Raw genomic sequence first — 22,666 nt, forward strand, 5'->3', positions numbered from 1 at the left:
TTCTGGATTATTTTTTTTTAAATAATGCTCTCCATCTGAATTTACTTTCCTACTTAGGCTCATAAACTGTGAAAGTTTCAAACTTTATATATATATTGATTTCAGAGAGGAAGAGAAAAGGAGAGAGAGAATCATTGGTCAGCTGCTTCCTGCATGCTCCCCACTAGGGGTCAAGCCCGCAAGCCAGGCATGTGCCCTTGACTGGAATTGAACCTGGGACCTTTCAGTCTGCAGGCCGATGCTCTGTCCACTGAGCCAAACCAGCCAGGGCTCAAAAGTTCTTGAGAGCCCAGCTTCCAGAGTGGGAAACTGAGGGCAAAGAAGAATAGCATGTTGTGCTTAAGGACAGAGTTAGTTAGGTCAGCAGCAGGACTGTACTCAGGTTCTAGGTTCCAACACCTGCCCTCCCTCAAAGCTCTTCCCCCTTCCCCATTCTATATAATAAAGAGGTAATATGCAAATTAATCCTCACGCCCTCACAATGGCTGCCTATGACCAGGCCAGCAGGGGGATTAGTGAGGGATGACCAAATGACTGAACAGCAGGCTGCATGGGGTGACTAGACTGGCAGGGGGGTTAGTGAGGGATGACCAAACAACTGAACAGCAGGCTGCGTGGGGTGACCAGGCTGGTGGGGAGGCCATGAGGGGCAACCAGGTTGGTGGGGGACAGTTGGGGATGACTAGGCCAGAAGGGGGTGCAGTTGGGAGCGACCATGCCAGCAGGGGGGCAGTTGGGGGCAATGAGTCTGGCAGGGGGGTCAGTGAGGGGTGACTAGGCCGGCGGGAGGGGGCAGTTGGGGACGACCAGGCTGGCAGGGGCAGTAAGGGGTGACCAGGCTACATGCAGAGGCAGTGAGGGGTGATCAGGCTGGCAGGGGGGACAGGGGGCAGTTAGAGGCGACCAGGCAAGCAGGCAGGTGAGCGATTAGGATCCAGTGGTCCAGGATTGTGAGAGGGATGTCTGACTGCCGGTTTAAGAATTGGGCCTAAACTGGCAGTTGGACATCCCCCAAGGGGTCCTGGATTGGAGAGGGTACAAGCTAGGCTGAGGGGGGACACCGCCCTCCCCCGAGTGCATGAATTTCACGCACCGGGCCTCTAGTTAGTGATTAACCCAAAGCAACTATGTTCCTGCTATGGCCAAGCTCAAAACAGCACCTGAATGTTGAACTAGGGACAGGAGCGTGTGGAGTCAGAACGTGGCCTCTGACAGCCTTTGTGAGAAAGAGCAGAAGGAAGTCCTGGGAAGGTTGGTGGGGAGGAAGGCACCAGTTCCGCTGGCCGCCGCAGCCCCAGCCAGGCCACATGCTGGGGGAGAGGAGCACAGACTGACTCAGCCCCTGCCTCAGGCACCCACCAGTTTGGTTCACCGAGGACACCAGACTTTGCGCACTAAAACCGGGGAATCTGGCAAGCAGGCCCGTTGGTCACTGTAGGGTTCCCCAGCACCTCGCCACTCCCACCTTCTTGCACAAACGCAGAAGGCTGCCCAGATGGAATTATCAGGAATTCAGACTTGACAGCGACTGCAGATTCCTTTCCCAGGCTAACCGCATGCAGCCCATCCCGGGGTTTCCAGGGGACGTGCACTAGTTCCAAAGCACAGAGTGTTACCTTCCCCTTTGCCGTAGGAGGAGCTGGGCGTCCAGGACTTGGCCTCCACGTATCCCAGCTCCCGGCAGACGACGTGGGCAGCGTGGATGGAGAAGTCATCATCGCACACGGTGCCCCACTGGCCTTGGTAGTACACCTCCACCCGCCCCTCACTGTGCTTCCTCTTCTGCCCCGCCAGGCGCAGCTGGATCTTGGCGACATCAGAGGGCACCTGAGGCCGGTGGTACTCGGGCGCGGGCTGCTGGAAGTACTCTGGGTAGTGGGGCCAGCTCTCGTACTGCGCCAGGCTCCGCCAGGGGAGGAGGGAGAGCACAGCCAGGCAGCTGCAGAGGCAGGGGCCTCCCAGCCTCACCATGCCTACCCTCTGGCTGGACAGCCTCTCCGAGCGGGGAAGGCAGTGGGTGCTTCCAGCTACAGGCAGGAGCTCCTAGAAGAGAGGAGAGATGTGGGTTACAGAAATCTCCAGAATCTCCAGGGACTTCCTACTCCAGTGATGGCGAAACTATGACACGCGTGTCAGAGGTGATAGGCGAACTCATTTTTTTGGTTGATTTTTCTTTGTTAAATGGCATTTAAATATATAAAATAAATATCAAAAATATAAGTCTTTGTTTTACTATGGTTGCAAATATCAAAAAATTTCTGTATGTGACACGGCACCAGAGTTAAGTTAGGGTTTTTCAAAATGCTGACACGCCGAGCTCAAAAGGTTCGCCATCACTGTCCTACTCCTTTGCTTAGTAGTTAAAGCCCTTCACACCCTAGACTCCAACTTCCTCTCTTCTTTCACCTTTCATTTCAGCCAGAAAGGTCTGTGCACTCCCTCCCCCTCTGCCCACCCACCTTCCCCTATCTCTGAATTGCTTTCCCCCCCCCCCCCACAAGATTCCTGGCAGAAAATGAAGCACACGAAGACTTAATTTGAGGCGAGTGTTTTAAAAGACTATTTACATCAAAATAAAAAGCTTCTGCACAGCAAAAGAAACCATCAACAAAACAACAAGAAAGCCCACTGCATGGGAGACCATATTTGCCAATGTTATCACCAATAAGGATTTAATCTCCAACATTTATAGGGAACTCATACAACTTAACAAAAGGAAGAAAAACAATCCAATCAAAAAAATGGGCAAAGGACCTAAATACACACTTTTCAAAAGAGGACACTCAGAAAGCCAAGAGACATATGAAAACATGCTCAAAGTCACTAATCATCCGAGAGATGCAAATCAAAACAACAATGAGGTACCATCTCACACCTGTCAGACTGGCTATCATCAACAAATCAACAAACGACAAGTGCTGGAGAGGATGTGGAGGAAAAGGAACACTTGTGCACTGCTGGTGGGAATGCAGACTGGTGCAGCCACTATGGAAGACAGTATGGAGTTTCCTCAAAAAGTTAAAAATGGAACTCCCATTTGACCCAGTGACCCCACTTCTAGGAATATATCTCAAGAAACCAGAAACACCAATCGGAACGGATATGTGCACCCATATGTTCATAGCAGCACAATTCACCATAGCGAAGGTCTGGAAACAGCCTAAGTGCCCATCAGTAGATGAATGGATTAGAAAACTGTGGTACATCTACACGATGGAATACTATGCTGCTGTAAAAAGGAAGGAACTCTTACCATTTGCAACAACATGGATGGAACTGGAGAGCATTATGCTAAGTGAAATAAGCCAGTCAATGAAGGAAAAATACCACATGATCTCACTCATTCAGGGATAATAAAGACCATTATAAACTTATGAACAATAATAGATACAGAGGTAGAGCTGCCTCAAACTGATTGTCAAACTGCAGTGGGAAGGCCAGGGAGGGTTGGGGGGCAGGAGGGAGGGGGGTAAGAGATCAACCGAAGGACTTGTATGCATGCATATAAGCATAACCAATGGACATAAGACACTGGGGGGTAGGGGAGGCCAGGGGATTGTCAAGGGCGGGGAAAAAAAGAAAGGACACATATTTAATACCCTTTGTAATACTTTAAGCAATTAAAAAAAAAAGACCATTATAAACTGATGAACAAAAATAGATACAGAGGCAGAGCAGCATCAAACAGACTGTCAAACTATAGCGGGAAGGCTGGGGAGGGTTGGGGGTGGGAGGGAGGGAGGTCAGAGATCAACCGAAGGACTTGAATGCATGCATATAAGCATAACCAATGGACACAAGACACTGGGGGATAGGGGAGGCCGGGGAAGGTCAAGGGGGAAAAAAAGGAGACATATGCAACACCCTTTGTAATACTTTAAGCAATAAAACAAAATTTAAAAAAAAAAGAAGACTATTTACAGAGCTAGGAGCAAAGATAACAGTAATACCCGGGCTGGCCATAGAGGCGCTGTTGGCACCCAGGCTGGAAGCGCAGGGAGGACGTGGTTACCAGAGCTGTCGAGAGTGGCTAAGCTCAGAGGGCCACCTGTTTGGAGCTGTGGCCTTAGTGAGGGGTCTCAGAGCCAACCCACAGCAACAGAGGCAAGGGCAAGAAATACCTGGCCTCACTCTCCTCCTCTCTCCCCTCCGTGCCTCCCATTGGGCAAACCCAAGCCCATTGGTGGAGTCTGCATGGGTTGGCCTCCTGGGCACAGGGGATGGTGGAGGGAGAGAGCAAGTGGGAAGGGCTAGCAGAAGGTCCCCAGCACTCTCTCTCTTCCCACCTCTTACACCTTCTCAAGCTCCAGGGCCCAGCTCAAATCCCTCCTTGGGAACATCCCGCTTCCAAGACAGGCTTATTACCTAGACATTCTTCTCACCCTTCCCAGACGTCCCCAAGAAAGTCACAAACTTCTTAAGGGCAGGACTTCTCTGGCTCCTCCAGAGTGAACAGTATAGGTTCATGGACCTGTTTCTTGAACGTTCCAGAGCCCAAACCGCTGGGGAAATGCTATCCTGACTCTCGGGGGCTCCCATGTAAGGTCCTCCCTCCCTCTGGACCTTTGCTGACCTGGATGGAAGTAGCCTCTTCCGGGGGCTGAGAATAACAGCGGGAGGCCTGGAGTCTGTCCCTACTTGCTCCTGGGCTGCTGCTCCCTCTGCGCACACATCTGACCCCCTGGGGTCACCAGCCTTCAGACACCAGCACACGCCCACCGTGCCTCTGGCCGCAGCATGTCTTATACTCTGGACCACGAGACGGCCGAGGCCGCGGAGTGAGAAGGTCAGTGGCAAAGCCCCTTGAACAGCTGGACACAGCGCTCGTCCTTGGCTGAACTGTGGCTTCTGCAAGCAGCAGCCTCAGAGTGCAGCCTTCCCGCACATCTCACCCTCGGGGAGGCCAAGGGTGCCCTGGTGACAGTTCACAGATCCTGTCCCCGAGGGGTGCAGGGGCTGAGAGCAGCCTGCTCTTTGCACAGAGGAGAGGCATAGAGTTCTTCAGGGCAAACGGAAAAGAGGCTGAGTGGACTGTCATCGGGGAAAGGAGGGCTGGACAGCAGAGTGGGAAAGAGCGGATTCTGGAGCCAGACAATCAGAGTTTGAATCCGCATTCTGACCCTTACTAGCTCTATGACCTTGGGCAAAATGCTTCACTTCTCTGTGCTTCAGTTTCCTGTATGTGGAGTGGATGATAATTATATCTAGCTCATAGCATTATTTTGAAGATCGAATGAATGACATCTAACAAACACTACAGGAGCAGCTGATAAATAAAAATGTAAAATTCTCAAGATCATGGTCACCAGGCCCAGACTGAGCCTGCCTCCCCGAGTTCCAGGGTAAGGTCATAAAACAAGATCATGTGCCTTGGCCCTTTCATAATTCAGAGAGAGGGAACAACTGTCTTAAAGGGACTGCAGGTGTGTCTCATGGAAAAGGAAATACGCTTGGCATATGGCCACCCTCCCCCCCCCCCCCCCCAACACAAAACCAGGACCAGGAGGTGGAAACTAAAGGGTGACATAGCACATTTCATTTTAACCAGGTCCAGAGGGCAGGCTAATTGTACTCCTCATGGCTCACCACCATCAGTGAAGGACCAGATAACTGCCCAGAGCTGCCCAGGAGGGATGACGTCACTTGGCGAGGGGCAGTTTCACAGCTGCAGCCCCAAGAGGCAAAGCCATCACTGTGTCATTTACACACAGCACCTCATGATTCTGGCTTCAGCAGACCAGCTTGTATCAGATAGACTGGACAAGAACAACGGGAATGGGCAGATAAAGTTCTGAAGGCATATATCTGAAGACACTGGAACACTAGAGGCAGCAAGAGTCAAGACTCCCGAGAGACAGGAAGTGCACTGAGGCGAGCCTAGCACCTCTGTCTGCTTTTCCCCTCCAGGCATTCGCCAGTTCCCAAGCCAGTGGCCAGGAGGCTGAGGAGCCGGCTTGGGGCAGCCTCCCAGAACAAAACCAGGAGTTCAGAGCCTTCTAACAGGAGGTGGGGCTGTTAATTAGGCCCGGGCTGGAGTGGAAGGGCCAAGTTAGAGCAGAGCAGTGTCTATTGTTAGAAAGCTCCTGCATCCACATACTTGGAATTCCCCAGGAGAGGAGAGAGAGAACGTAGGAAAGAACTGTTTGAAGAGATAACAGCCAAGAATTATTTAAAATTGATGACAGATTATCAGCCCAAGCAGTATAGTTTACATAGAAACCATGTCTGAGCCCGTCAAAACCCAGCTGCAGAAAATCCAAGGCAGAAAACCGTAAAAGCAGCCAGCGTATAAAAGGAGCATTACCTTCAAAGGAGCAACAGAAGACCAACAGCTGAACTCTTAACAGAAAACAAGGAGACCAGGGAGGCAATGGCATGGCATTTTCAAAAGGATGAAAACAATAGCAGTTCAACCTAGAATCCTGGAACTGCTGGAGAGAATGAAGGTAAAACAATGACATTGCAGACAAACAAAAATGGAGAGAATTTGTTCGCTGAGGATCCATAAAATGTGAATAGTAAAAAAAAGTTCTTGCCGGGACCGGTTTGGCTCAGTGGATGGAGCGTCGGCCTGCGGACTGAGGGGTCCCGGGTTCGATTCCGGTCAGGGGCATGTGCCTGGGTTGCGGGCACATCCCCAGTGGGAGATGTGCAGGAGGCAGCTGATCGATGTTTCTCTCTCATCGATGTTTCTAACTCTCTATCTCTCTCCCTTCCTCTCTGTAAAAAATCAATAAAATATATTTAAAAAAAAAAAAAAAAAAAAAAAAGTTCTTCAGGCCAAAGGAAAACTGATCCAAAATATTAGTATGGAGGAGCAGGAGGAAAGAGGGTGTAGGAGGGGCAGCTATGTAGGTAAATCTAAATGAGGATCAACCTTGTGAAAACAATAAAATGACTCATGGGTTTAAAATACGGGTGGGCACAAGTAGGTTTACAGTTATAATACAAATAAGTAATACAATAATTAATACATAATAATAATACAAGAATAAACTCTGTTTCTCATACCCACAACTGTAAAGCTCATTTTGCCCACCCCTGTCTATGCATCATTAAAAAGCATGGCAACAACAGCACAAAAGGTAGGAGGGGGTTAAATGAACTGCGTTTCAAGGTTCTTGCATTGTCTGGAAGTGGTAAAACTACTATTTTCGATTAGACTTTGTAAAGTCTAATAGGTGCATGTTGTAATCACCATAAGAGTAAAAGCAAAGTAGCATGAAGAGGGTACTAAGGGGAGGGGTGATGAAATTATAAAAAAACTAGAGGCCCGGTGCACAAAATCCATGCAAGGGGGAGGGATCCCTCAGCCCGGCCTGCACCCTCTTCCAATCCAGGACCCCTCGGGGGATGTCTAACTGCCAGTTTAGGCCCAATCCTGCAATCCAGGACCACTGGCTCCTAACTGCTTGCCTGCCTGCCTGCCTGATCACCCCTAACCACCATGCCTGCCTGATCGCCCCTAACCACTATGCCTGCCTGCCTGATCGCCCCTAACCACTATGCCTGCCTGCCTCATCACCTCTAACGGCCTCTGCCTCGGCCCCCCACAACTTCGTCCAGAAGGACGTCAGGCTTTTCGGTCTAATTAGCATATTATGCTTTTATTATTATAGATACTGATTAATCCAAATTAAAGTAGAGGAAAAAGTAACACAAAATAGTTGTCACAATAAAAAAAATAGTAAGATGGTGAATTTAAACCCAAATATATCAAGAATGACATCAGATGATTTAACAAAACAATATTACTTTATGTTTTTTTCAGAAGACAGAGGTTTACAGTAAAAGGATGGAAAAAGATATTCAATGCACAAAAATAACTGGTACGAAGTCAGATAAAGTCACTTTTAGACAAGAAACATTACTGTAGACAAAAAGGGACAGATTATGATGATGCAAGAGCCAATCTGCCAAGAAGACATAGATTCAATATGAATAAAATAAATATTGACAGATTTAACAGGAAAAAATTGAGAAATCTGTAATCATAGAGGGAGGTTCTACACACCTCTGTCAGTTACTGATGGAAGCAGCAAAAAGATCCTTGCACTGAAGATGTGAAGGACATGATTAACAAACATGACTAATTGACAAGGTTCTATCAACCGTATTCAAGGACTACAGAAGACAGATTCACCTCAAGTTCACATGCAAAATTAACCCAAAGGGACCCTAAGTTGGGTCATAAAGCAAGATTCACCACATTTAATGAAGTCACACCGAATGTGTTGCCTGACTATAATATAATTATGCTATAAACCAATAATAAGAGAATAGCTAGAAAATCTACAAATATTTGCAAATGCAATAAAAGGGAAAATAAACTATTAGGGCATTCATTCACTTAATAAACACCATTGTTAGCCCAGGAGGATAGGAGGCATAGAGGTGTTCAGCGAGTTGCCTGAGGTTGCATCGATGGTAAGTGGCAAGCCAGGATGTGGACGAGGGCAGCAGGCTGACCTGGGCTGTGTCTTTTGCCGCTGTGCTTACTGCCCCAGACAGCTTCCCTGCAGGCCAGCCCGTGTCTACTACCTCCCACGGTCTCCCTCTCACCAGAGCTACAGTGGCCTCCAGTCCGCCTATTCTTATCTCAAAAAGAAATGAAAGAAAGTATTCCTTCATTTTTAAAAAAGAAATCTTAATCTCTGGGTGTGCATATCTATAAAACTGCTCCACCCATCATCTTGGAATCTCTAATCTGTGGGAATGGCCAGTGTTCAACTCCTAAATCTTTCTAGAAAAGTGCTCCTGAAATGTTTGCTTCTTTTTTACGGCTTTCTCCTACTCCTTGCTCTGGGGAATTGTAAATGATTGCACCCAGCTGCTTCTCTCCTCTTTTAAAAATAACTTTTATGGGGTTTTGTTGTTGTTGCTTCTTATTGCCAAAGTTATACCAGCTGGTGATAAAAATGTGGACAATGCCATAAGTAAAAGAAAGAAAAATCATTTGCAGCAACACTGTCAGAGGTAACTGTTAATACCACTGTGGTGTGTACCTCTTACAACCCTTTTCTGTACATAAATATTTGCTTTTCAAAATTGGAATCATCAAATATCACATGATCTCACTTATATGTGGAGTGTAAGGAACAAAATAAATTGATGAACAAGATAGGACCAGTGACATGGAAGCATGAAACAGATGAACAGATCTGAGGGAGGGCGGGAGGGAGGGTGGGAAGAGATTAACCAAAGAATTTATAAGCCCATGGACACAGACAATAGGCGGGTGAAGGCGTGGGGTGGGGTGGGAGATGGGTGGAGGCAGGGCAGAGGGGGGAAAAGAGGGGACATCTGTAACACTTTCAACAATAAAATAAAATTTAAAAAAACTGGAATCATCTACATAGTGCTTTATAAACTGCTCTTCACATTTCTCAATATATTGCAAACATTATGCCTCATTGTCTCTTATTTTACGAAACTTTTATTACACAGTATTCAATCTTTTTTTAAAATATATTTTTATTGATTTCAGAGAGGAAGGGATAGATAAAGATAGAAACATGAATGATACGAGAGAATCATTGATTGATCGGCTGCCTCCTGCACGCTCCCTACTGGGGATCAAGCCCACAACCCGGGCATGTGCCCTTCAGTCCACAGGCTGGCGCTCTGTTCACTGAGCCAAACCAGCTAGGGCCTCAATATTCCATCTTATAATGTAGCAGTGGGAACTGTAACCCACCCCACCATTCATTTGACATTGTTTCTGTAGATGCTGACTCTGACTAACAGGTAGCTTGCAGCATGTTTGTGTAAGAATCCTAGGAACTAACCAGAAGATAAAACTCGGACCTGCAGCCCAGTTCCGGGAAGTTTGCTGACCTTTAAACATAGAACCAGGATGGTGAAGGCCAGGATGATGCACAACAGACCATCTCTTGACCGGTTTCCAGGTCCTATGGGAATGACTATCTGGCCTGCATGTAGAGAACTTTTCTTTTTTTTTTTTTTTAAAATATATTTTATTGATTTTTTTACAGAGAGAAAGGGAGAGAGATAGAGAGAGTTAGAAACATCGATGAGAGAGAAACATCGATCAGCTGCCTCCTGCACACCCCCACTGGGGATGTGCCCGCAACCCAGGTGCATGCCCTTGACCGGAATCGAACCTGGGACCTTTCAGTCCGCAGGCCGACGCTCTATCCACTGAGCCAAACCGGTTTCGGCAAGAGAACTTTTCAATCCCCTCCCCTTGATCTCTTTGTTCTGACTTGCCTCCAGCTCCTTATAAAAACCTCTGCCTGCTCTGGGATGGGGAGATGGGCTTTGTGACAAGAGTCCCGCTCTGTGTAACGAGTTTGGCTTTTGTGGCGGCAGGCAACAGAACTTGGATTTTGGTTACAATAATCTTATCACTTTTTTCTTAATTTTTAATTTATTGATTGACGAGAGAGAGAGAGAGAGAGAGAGAAAGAGAGAGAGAGAGAGAAACATCAATTTGTTGTACCACTTATTCATGCATTCATCGGTTGATTCTTGTATGTGTCCGGACCAAGGAACGAACCCACAGCCTTGGAGTTTCAGGATGATGCTCTCACCAACTGAGCTACCTGGCCAGGGCTATCACTATTTTTTGTTTTTTACTACTATAAAGATGTTTGAAATTAATATCTTTGCCGCTAAACTGTCCATCGTCTTGGAATAAATTCCCAATAGTAAAATTGCTGGGTCAAAGAGCTGGTGAAAAGTGAACACTTTTGTATATTAACTGCTCTTCAGAAAGACTGCGCCAATATTCATGTCAAAGGCAGGATGTAGGTTCCCCATATCCTCAAACATTCCAGCTATGACCATGTTTTCAAACTTTCTCCCACCTGATAAGCAGAAAAAGGTATCTTGCTGTGACTAGCATTTCTTTTGTTGCTAGTGAGGTTGAGCCTGGCGCCACCCACAACCCCCCACCCCCGCTTATTGGCCACTTATATTGCTTTTTTTAGGAAATTACCTCTTCATGTTTTTTATCCCTTTTTCTATTAAATGCTCATCTTTCCTTTGCTCTAGCTGGTTTGGCTCAGTGGATAGAGGGTCGACCTGTGAACTGAAGGGTCCCGGGTTTGATTCTGTCAGGGGCACATGCCCAGGTTGCAGGCTCGATCCCCAGTGGGGGGCAGCAGGAGGTAGCCGATCAATGATTCTCTCTCATCATTGATGTTTCTATCACTCTCTCTCCCTCTCCCTTCCTCTCTGAAACCAATAAAAAATATATATATATTTTAAAAACTGAACATTTAAAAAACAAAATGTCCATCTTTGCCTTAATGCTCTGTCCAAATTCATTTTTCATGGGCATCCATGCAGCCCTCAGGCGCGAAAAACCTTCAGGTAGAAGCCAACGTGCAGAGCAGAGCTTGGGTAGATGGAGTGCCGGGCCACCCCTTCCATGAGGCCTTCATTCTACCATAACCCACTGCAGACCCGAGGCCTTGCCCGCTCCCCTGGTGGTCGCCTGCCAACCAGGATAGGTCAGGCTGTTTCCTGGGGGCTGTTGCGGGTCTGAGCTTGAGCTCAGGTGCGGCCCCTCCATCCCAGACCCTGGCTGCAGGGGGTGAGGTGGCCTGTAGGGAACCAGCTCAGGGTGCTCCCACCGCTGCAGCTCAGCTGGTTCACCTGGGCATTGGCAGCATGGGCCACCTGCCACCCAGGTGATGCATTTAGACCTGAGCCCTGGCTGGAGGTGCAGAGGAGGCAGGTGGTACAATGTCAGTCCAACTGCAAAGGGCGGCACCGGGACGGACTCTGCAGTCCATAGGAGCTCAGGCCCGGTGGTCCTGTGGCTGGGGAGGCAGCGGCACACGTGAGCCTGCGGGGCGCAGGCCTGGCCTACCAGGGTCCTGAGGCGGGAACTGCCCACTGGCTCTGCGCCTGGCTTTTCCCACCAGCCTGCAGCAGCTGTGCTGGAGCCACGCCCAGGTGGGTGCCTGCCAACCAGGCTGGGTCAGGCTGTTTCCTGGTGGCTGAAGAAGTCCTCTCTCTGCTAAAGTTGCAGGGGTGCTGTGGGCCCCGGCCTAGCACAGGTCAGGCGCTTGTTAAAAGTGTGTTGGACAGACTGATGTTGCCAAAGGGAAGAGGGGAGGGGGGCAGGGCGAAAAAGGTGAAGGGATTACGAAATACAAATTTGTAGTTCTGGTATAGGCATGGGGATGTAAAGTACAGGATAGGGAATATAGTCAATAATATTGTAATAGCTATGTATGGGGCCAGGTGGATACTTGAAATATTAGGGGGATCTCTTTGTAATGTATACGATTGCCCAACCACTGTACACCTGAAACTAATACAAAATAATATTGAATGTAATTGAAAAATAAAATTAAAAATATTTAAAAAGCAGAATGCAAAGCTGTCATACAAAAGTTTTCCATTTCAAATAAAAAAAAAAACCCACAGACTTACACTATGTCTCAAATCATAAACAAATATGGTAAATTCATTCTCCTTTGACCCTCCTGAACATTTGATGACATTTGGATTGATGGAGGACACTTTTCTCCTCCTCACACCTGCTCTTACTCTTCACTCAAAGAGTTGGATTTCTCTAAAGACATCAAAAAGCCTGGTGGAGCCCTTAGCCAGGGTGGCTTAGCTGGTGGGATGGTTGGAGTGTCGTTCCCTACACCAAAAAGTTGTGGGTTCGATTCCTAGTCAGGGCCCTAGGTTGTGTGTTTGATGCCCAGTTGGGGCATGAATGGGAGCCAACCAATGGGTGTTTCCCTCCTCTCTCTCTCTAAAATCAATAAAAACATATCCTCGGGTAAGGATAAAAAAAAAAAAAAGCCTGGTGGAAACATTTATGTGATTCACAGTTGGGAGAGTTTTTAAACAGGAAGATCTATTCTCAGCCTTCACCTTTGAAAATCTCCAAGGTCATTGGCAACCCAGGAAGAGCCTGCACCAGTGAGATTGCACTACCACCACCATGGAAACTCCAGGGCCACCCTCTACCTGACCACAGCCAGCATCTCTGCAGCTCAGGTCTCACCAACCCTCTCCAGGCACGCAGAGGACCGGGAAGGGCCACCTTGGAAAGGATTCTGTGAAAACCTCACCCACGTGAAGTCTAGGAACTATGGAGCAGACGGTTTTAATTACTCACGCAGATTAGCTCACGAGAGGGTTCAAGGCAAGATGCCCAAGGACTGCAGTATTTGACTGACACAAATAAGAGCCAGCACATGCCAGAGGAGTGTGGCCAGGGCTCAGCAGAAAGTGGTAAATTGTCTTTCCCAGTATGTTTTCATGGGACTCTTGACTGAGCAGTTGAAGACATTCTTACATTCAATTCAGTTCCTTGGAGGATACAACATTCACACAGTTGACGCTGGTATAAACTTGCTGACAGAGGGACTTGGACCTCACGGGGTGTCTGGAACAGCCAGGGATAGAATTCCTCCATATCACTGCGGCTCCAGGTCCCAAGCATTCCTGACAGTAGCAGCCAGAATCAGCTCCCCGCATGCAGCGACTCATCCAGCCAGCCTGCCCATGTTCTCCACAAAGAAGGGGCCGGACAGGCAGCCATCTGTCTATTGCCAGTAAGCAACATGGACCACCAGCTTAGAGTCACACAGAGCTCAAATCCCGTTTCTTCTACTTATGAGCTCTGTGACCTCAGGCACGCTCCGATTTTCTAAGTCTCAGTGTTTTTATAAAATGGAAATATGTACTTAAAAGCAAATTTTCTAAGGGAAAACAAGAAACACCTATCTTTCAGTACTGTGGGTTTTTTTTTAATCGCCCTAGTCGATTTGGCTCAGTTGATAGAGCATCGGCCTGTGGGCTGAAGGGTCCCAGATTCCATTCTGGTCAAGGGTATATGACCAGGATGTGGGCTCAATCCCCAGTAGGGGGCTTGCAGGAGGCAGCCAATCAATGATTCTCTCTTATCATTGATGTTTCTATCTCTCCCTCTCCCTTCCTCTCTGAAGTCAATATGTGTGTGCGTGTGTGTGTGTGTGTGTGTGTGTGTGTATATATATATATATATATATATATATATATATATATATATATTTATATTTTAAATCAAAGATTATGTTTCTTAAATTCCTGACCTATAGTAGGTGGTCAAAAAATATCGGATAAGCCCTAGCCAATTTGGCTCAGTGGTTAGGGCATCCACCCAAGAACTGAAGGGTCACAGGTTCAATTCTGGTCAAGGACACATACCTCCTCGGCTGCAGGCTTGATCCCCGGCCCCAGCTGGGGTGTATGCAGGAGGCAACCAATCGATGTGTCTGTCTCACATTGATGTTTCGCTATCCCTGCCTCTTCCCTTCCCTTCCACTCTCTCTAAATGGAAAAAATATATCCTCAGGTGAAGATGAACAAATATATATGACGTTTTGGTTCAAACATTTTGGTTCAAACAGGCACTGCTTGCTAGAATTGGGTCAGGCTGTCCAAGTGCCAACTACAAGATGCTAAGCCGCATGACGCAATTGGTCATATTTAATTTTTTTCTTCCGACTTCCCCAAGTGTTATTTGGAGACTGGGAACTCCCAAGAATGAGCTTAGGTAGTTCCCTCCTGGATCCATCTCTTGCAACAATATATTTGCAAAATAGAAATAAACATTTGCCCCAAAGAATACACAATATTGGAGAAAGCCTAATTACTTAAATAAAAAGGTGCCTTCCCTTGTGCTATATAAACTAGGCAGGTGCTAAGTTGTGCTGAGTTCAATGGGAGGGTGGGCTCCAGGGAGCCTGCAGTGTCTGCAAATAAGACTTAAGCAGGACATGAGCCAACCTGTGCTTCTGGCCCTGGGAGGGGTTGAGGCTGAGGGTATGGCCAGAGGGGGAGAAAGAGGTTCTCCGCCTGGATCTTGCTCAAGTTTCTCAGTTGATCCTGAGCAGTGGTACTTCCGCTGCTTGATAAACATCCTTTATTGGAAGACATCTTTAGTTTCAAAGCATATGTCACCCAAGGAACTTCCTAGTACATTATGGAGACAATGATTTCTATGATGCCAGGAGTGGCATTGTACTGATAGTGAATGAATATTTGAAAATCCTTTACTTAATTTTGATCCAACAAGCTCCCAAAAGGAAAAAGAGAAAAATGTAAAATGGGAATTTCCAGGGTCCTTTTCTTAGGTTGCTCGTTTGACAGCTGAATCACTCTACCTCAGAAAGAGTGTGCAAGGCCTGCTCCCCAAAACGTCTCTGAGTCTCAAGAGATCCTGGGGCTACTCCAATGTTCTTCTTCCCCGCTGCTCCAAAGCAACCCCATTTGAATCACTTCATCATCCACCTGAAGAAGGCATTCTGTGCTGAAGCACTTGCCTGCCTAGCAATATTTTCTGAAAATCAAGTGGCTACTGACTTCACCAGCACATTCTTAAACAGTATCACAGACTGTGGCCTCTTACTAATGACATCTCACTTTGTGGCCCAATCAAAAAATGCCCAATGTGACCTACCGAGCCCTAGTTAATAACACAGATAAGGGGGGGGGGGGGGGACATAAAATCTGTACACTGCTGTGCATAGTGCATTTCACACATTAAGCAAAAAGCACTGTTCTTACAAGCTGATTCTCTAAACTATCCCCCATCCCTACACCCATGAACATGATTATCCACGGCATAGGACCCTCCTAAAGGAGGCCTCACTCTGGCTCCAGCTTTGCATGACAGCTCTGCTGCTTCTGAGGCCTCTGGTGGGGGAAATGATTCATTCCTCCCATCACCTGCTCCATACCGTGTGCTCTGGAGCTCCCAGTAACTGGCTTGCCTAACCCAATGGGATGCATCACATAAACAACCATGCCACTCCCCAGCTAGGAGCAGTGGCCATGATGAAAAGCGCACTTGCTTAGTGTATTCAACAGTGAAGTGTGGGGCTCAGCTGAATTCTTTCACCCAGATGGAACAGTCAAATCAACGCCTCTGCCAGATGTAAGCATGCAGATCTGGGGTCAGGGGGTGTGGTGGGAGTTGTCTCCTCCATCCCCTGCAGGCCACCAGGGACCCTTGCTCAACCAGCAGCAGTGATGAATGGTTCTCATTCAGGGCCCAGAGTGCACCGCAGCGGGGCTACCCCAGCTGTGGTCTGGGTGCTGCTCTGACTCCACATGGAACACATTCCTTTGTGGAGGAGGGCTGTTTGGGGTGAATGGGGTGTGCTCAGAGGATGAAGGAAGTGAGTGGCAGACAAGGGGGCCCTTCTGAACCACATCAGACAAGATCACAGACCTTGACAACATACTTGGCCAGGGCTGGTCCATTGGGCTCCTGGCCAAAGATTTCACCTCAGTCCCATCTCTTTCTGGCCACAGAGCATGAATGTTCAGGACACAATTTAATGGTGAGAAGGTAGGCATGCAAAGCTGAATTTTTTTTCAGCTTCCAGAAAGAGGCCTTTGTGAGGAATAATTTGTTATGACCGATGGGGGTTCCCCACAATCCACGTCTAGCTCTGGGTGGAATCTCATTTTGACCAGGCTGTTTCCTGGCGAGGCTGAGGATACAATTTTAAACACTTTAAAATGTGCCTGCTGGCGACACTCAAATTGGATCAGGAAGAGAGAGCCAAATATATAGTGTCTGTAAGAGACAAATCTTATCTCTACAGCACATAGTCCATAAAGAAGGGTTAGGGAAAATCCAAAATCAGTGCTGCTGCTTAAAGGCGATACTATATGCCCTGGCCCGATAGCTCGATTGGTCAGAGCATCATTCTGATACGCCAAGGTTGTGGGTTTGATCCACTGGTCAGGGCACATGCAAGAATCAACCAATGAATGCATAAGTGAGTGTAACAACAAATCCGTGTTTCTCTCTCTCTCTCAAATCAATAATATAAAATAAATTTTAAAGGCGTTTTATGGTTTAAGCCTAAGCATCTCAGTCCATACTCCTCTGCGTGAAGCCTTAGTGTCACTAACAAAGCTGAAATCCCTACAACTGTGTCTCCTCCAGGGATTTAATTCTAAAGACTATTGCTTTCTGAGGCAGACGAGGAAAGAAAGGAGGGTTCAGCAATGGCTCTTTCTCAGCACCTGTACAACAACTCACGTGACCTTGGGGTTGAGCCTCACAGTCAGCTAGCCTAAGGTGAGATCCAACTCATGAAGGGGAAAACAATCAAGGCCCAGTTACAACAGGAAAGCCCAAATAACCCACACAAGGGACATTCCTAGAACATCCAGATCAGGAGATCAAAGAGACTGCACCACTGGGTCCAACAGGACACTTACTACATAAGGCCACCCATGAAGACTAGGAGGCATAGCAGTTCCATCTAATATATAGAAACAAACACAAAGAGACAGTTAAAATGGGGAGACAAAGAGCCAATCTCCAAATGAAAGACAAGGAGGAATCTCCAGAAAAGAGGTAAATGAAGTGAAGGCAAGCAATTTATGAGACATAGAATTCAAAGTAATGGTTATAAGGATGCTCAAGGAATTTAGTAAGAACAACAAGGAATTTAGTGGGAACTACATCAGCATGAGAAAGGACATAGACACTGTGAATAAGAACCAGTTAGAAATTAAGAATACCACCTGACATCAAGAACACACTGTAAGGAATTAACAGTGGGCTGAATGAAGCAGAGGATAGAATCAGTGATTTGGAAGACAAGGTAGAAAAAAATACCCAACCAGAGCAACAAAAGAAAACAGATTTTTAAAGAAGAGGATAGTTTAAGGGGTTGTTGGGACAACATAAAACATAACAATATTATAGAGGTCCCAGAAGGAGAAGAAAATGAGCAAGGGATAGAAAACCTGTTTGAAGAGATAATGACAGAAAACTTTCCTAACCTGTGAAGGAAAAAGTCACACAAGTCCAGAAAGCACAGAGAGTACAATCAAGACAAACCCCAAAAGAACCACACTAGACACATCCTAAGGCAAATGTTAAAGACAAAGAGAGAATCTTAAAGGCAGCAAGAGAGGAACAGTTAGGTACCTACAAGAGAATTTCCATAAGGCTGTCAGCTGATTTCTCAACAGAAACCCTTCAGGCCAGGAGGGATTGGCATGGAGTATTCAAAGTAATAAAAGCAAGGACCTGAATCCAAGACTACTTTATCCAGAAAGGCTATCCTTTAAAATTGAAGGCAAAATAAAGAGCTTTCCAGACCAAAAAAAAATAAAAGGCTAAAGGAGTTCATTACCACCAAACTAGCATTGCAAGAAATGTTAGAGGGACTGTTTTAAGAAGAAGACATAAAGAGAGATAGGACATAGGAATAAATAAAAAAGGGCAATAAATAAGTAGTTATCAATAATAACCTTAAATGTAAATGGATTAAATGCTCCAATCAAAAGATACAGGGTAGTTGAATGGATAAGAAAACATGACCCATATATATGCTGTCTACAAGAAACCCACCTCAGAACAAAAACTCACATACTGAAAGTGACGGGATGAACATTAATCATAGCAGGGCTCACTCTTGGCTTTGAACACCTTCTGTGCTCCTGGAGCTTCCAGGCCAGGCTCTCATCCAAGCGATGTAACCTGGGCCAACAGTCACTTCTTCCGGCATGAGCCCCTCAGATGAGATAGAGACCCAGGGACCCAGAGAGGAGGAAGCAGTTGGTAGAGACCACACCCATCTTTGGCTTGTCTGGAAATGTCTGGCTACAGGGGTCCGGGGTAGGAGTTTGTTAAGAGCCTGCGATCTGGGCTTCTGTTTTCCATAGAAACGCTGTCTCCCTTCCAGAAGCCCAGTGAGCAATAGCAGGCACCAACTGCCACATCACCAAAGCTGGCCAGTCTCGGCTGCACCATGCCAGCGGTAGCGTGTCACTGGCGCTCATTCCTGGAGATAATGGCATCCAGAGAGTAGTGGCATATACCCAGAGACCTTTAAGTTCTTGCTCTTCCTGAGGAAAGCAGGCTTTCTCAGCTACCTTTGGGCCTGATCAATGTTATACATGCTTTTCTGGGCCTCCTTCTAAGAATGATTCTAATATTCTTATTGGAATGGCATGGCATGGCTCCCACTGTCTTTAACATGACACGTACCAGCTTTAACCCTGAATCCTTAGCTCTAGCCACAGTGACCTGCGTGTGTATGTTCCCAGAGACACCTGCTTTCACAGTTGCAGGGGCCTTTGGACTTGCTGTTCCCTGGTTTAGGATATTACATATCCACCCTCTGAACACCTACTTTTTGTTTAAGAATCTACTCACACGAGTATGGTAGTTCCTCAAAAAATTAAGAATAGAGTTACCATATGACCCAGCAAACCCAGCAATCCCTTTTCTGGGTATCTATCTGAAAAAGTTAAAAACATCCAGCTTGGCTCAGTAGATAAAGCGTCAGCCTGCGGATTGAAGTGTCCCAGGTTCGATTCCGGCCAAGGGCACATGCCTGGGTTGCGGGCTCGATCCCCAGTAGGGGGCATGCAGAAGGCAGCCAATCAATGATTCTCTCTCATCGTTGATGTTTCTCTCTCTCTCTCCTTCTCCCTTCCTCTCTGAAATCAATAAAGAAATATATTTTTTTAAAAAGAAATGTTAAAAAAAAATTATTCACAAAGATATATGCACTCCTATGTTCACTGCAGCACTATTCATGGTGGCCATGGCATGAAAACAACCAAAGTGCCCTTCAATAGATGACTGGATAAAGATGATGTGGTACATATATACTATAGAATACTACGCAGCTATAAGAAAAGATGGAATATTGCCATTTGTGACAACATGGGTGGACCTTGAGAATATTATGCTAAGCAAGATAATTCAGTCAGAAAAAGCTAAGAATCATATGATTTCACTCATTTATGGGACAAAAAACTGAAATTCATAGACACAGAAAACAGTATGGTCGTTGCCAGAGGGAAGGGGGTAGTGGGGTAGTGGGGGGAAAGGGAGCCAAATACTAGTATATGGTGATGGAAGATTATTTGACTTTGAGTGATGGGCACACAATGCAATATACAGATCATGTATTATAGAAATCTAAACTTGAAACATAATAATGTTTTCAAAAAAATATGTTCTTATTGACTTTAGGGAGAGAGAGAGAAAGAGATCGATGGGTTGCCTCCCGTATGCACTCTGCCTGGGGATCAAACCCCCAACCCAGGCATATGCTTTGACTGGGAATTGAACTGGTGACCTTTACATGCACAGGACAATGCTCAACCAACAGTACCACACAGGCCAGGGCAAAGCCTACATAATCGAATTAACCAAAGTTACCCCAATAAATTTAATTTAAAAATTAAATTAAAAGAAAGAATCTACTCACACGAGTAAATAACAAATCCTAAGGAAACTACTAAAAGACTATAAGAACTGATGAAAGAATTCAGCAAGGTTATACACTGAGTGGCCAGATTATTATGACCACCCCATCAGAACTTCGTTGGGCCACCGTTTGCCTTCAATACTGCAGCGATTCTCCTTGGCATTGACTCCACGAGATGTTGAAAGGTGATGCAAGGAATCTGACACAATCATATGCCTGATGAATAGCACTGTCCAGTTCTGTGAGATTTAATGGTTGTGGAACCAGCTGCCTGATGGCTCTTTTAACTTTGTCCCACAAATGCTCAATTGGATTGAGATCTGGTGATTGCGGGGCCACCTAAGCAAGGTCGAGTCTCCCTCATGTTCTTGAAGACACTATTGCACAATACGAGCACCATGGCACGGCCCATTGGAAGAAGCCATCTCCATTGGGATATGCCATCAACATGATGAACTTGATCAGTAACAATACTTACGTATCTTCTGCTCTTCAGACGTTGTTCCACACGAATTAAAGGACCCAAATCATGCCAGGAAAACATGCCCCAAACCATAACACTGCCCCCACCAGCTTGAAGGGTTGTACTCATGCACGTGGGGTGCATGCTTTCATGCTGTTTCCGCTAAATTCTCACTCTGCCATCTGCATGATGCAACTGGAAACGTAATTCATTGGACCACATGACTTTTTTCCAATGCTCAACTGTCCAATCCTTGTGTTCCTGTGTGAATTGGAGACGTTTTATCTTGGTAACTGCAGACAGCAAAGGTGTTTGAACAGGCCTTCGGCTTCCATATCCCATACAATGCAGTGTACGGCTAATTTGCCTACAAATGTCAGGTGGTCGTAATAATCTGGCCACTCAGTGTAAAAGATCAATATATAAAAATTAACTATTTTTATACATTTTCAAAACACAATTCAAAAAGAAAATTAAGAAAATAATTATATTTATGATAGCATCAAAAAGAATAAAATACTTAGAAATAAATTTATTAAATGAGATGCAAAATTTATACTCAGAAAACTACAAAACACTGTTGAAAGATTATTAAAGAAAATCTAAATAAATGGAAAAACATATCATGTTCCTGGACTGGAAGACAATATTGAAAAAAAGTGTATATATATATATATATATATATATATATATATATATATATATATATTTATTTTAATTTCAGAGCAGAAGAGAGAAGGAGAAAGAGATAGAAACATCAATGATGAGAGAGAATCATTGATTGGTTGCCTCCTGCATGCCCCCCATCCCCACTGCAGACCAAGCCGGAAACCTGGGCATGTGCCCTAAGCAGGAATCGATCAGTGAACTCCTGCTTCATTGGTAGACACTCAACCACTGAGCCACGTGGGCCAGGTGACAATATTGTTTTGTTTTTTGAAAGACTTAATATTGTTAAGATGAGAAATTGACAAACTGACTCTAAATTCACATGGAATTGTAAGGGACCCAGAATAATCAAGGCAATGTTGAGATAGAATAACAAAATGGAAGAACTCACACTTCCCAGTTTCAAAAGGTGCTACAAAGCAATGGTTATCAAGACCGTAGTGCTAGCACAAGGACAAATGTATAGATCGAGGAATAGAACTGAGAGTCCAGTAATAAACTCAGATATCTACGATCAGTTGATTTGGACAAGGGTACAAAGACCATTCAATGGAGGAAAGAAGAGTCTTTGCAAAAAGCGGTGCTGGAGCCCAGCCGATGTGGCTCAGTGGTAGAGCGTTGACCTGTGGACCAGGAGGTCACAGTTCGATTCCCAGTCAGAGCACATGCCAGAGTTGTGGACTCCATCCCTCGTGGGGTGTGTGCAGGAGGCAGCCGATCAGTGGTTACTTCACATCATTGATGTTTCTGTCTCTCTCTCCCTCTCCTTTCCTCTCTGAAATCAATAAAAATATATTTTTAAAATGGTGCTGGAATAACTGGACAGCTACATGTAAAAGGAAGAAGTTGGAACCCTTACCTCACACTATTTACAATAATTAATTCAATATGGCTCAAAGACCTAAATATAAAAGCAAAAATTTTAGAAGTAACTGTTAGAAGAAAACACAGGGGTAAATCTTCATAACTTTGGATTTGGAAATGGTTTCTTAGATAAGACACCAACAGCACAAGGCAACAAGAGGAAAAATATTGGATTCCATCAAAGTTAAAAACTGCTGTGCATCACAGGCACTGTCCAAATGGTTCATGAGCCAGGGCAGCAGGAGTGGGGATAGCAAAAAGAGCATGTTAATCAAGTATTTATTGTACTATTTGTATGTCTATCTTCCTTCTAAAGCTGTGAACCCCCGGAGGGCACATACATCTCAGATCTCCTGTGCCCAGCACAGAATAAATGTTTAGTAAATGTGATGTGAATTGAGGAAGAAAAGAGCACTACTAAGAAAAAGGAAAGACAACT

The 22,666-nt window shown here is 45.8% G+C and overlaps 1 protein-coding gene across 2 annotated transcripts in view; it reads right to left on the reverse strand.

The window, feature by feature from the left end:
- The window catches only part of LOXL2 (lysyl oxidase like 2), a 96,909-nt gene that overhangs the window by 64,571 nt on the left and 9,672 nt on the right, over positions 1-22,666 (reverse strand). For both annotated transcript variants that reach the window (XM_036314240.1, XM_036314239.1), the window contains exon 2: positions 1,617-2,043. In XM_036314240.1, coding sequence (XP_036170133.1) covers positions 1,617-1,971 — 355 coding nt within the window. In that variant the 5' untranslated portion in view covers positions 1,972-2,043. The remainder of the gene's footprint in view (positions 1-1,616; positions 2,044-22,666) is intronic.

This window comes from Myotis myotis, unplaced genomic scaffold (assembly GCF_014108235.1).
Source record: "Myotis myotis isolate mMyoMyo1 unplaced genomic scaffold, mMyoMyo1.p scaffold_m19_p_6, whole genome shotgun sequence".
In the NCBI taxonomy this organism is placed as follows: domain Eukaryota; kingdom Metazoa; phylum Chordata; class Mammalia; order Chiroptera; family Vespertilionidae; genus Myotis; species Myotis myotis.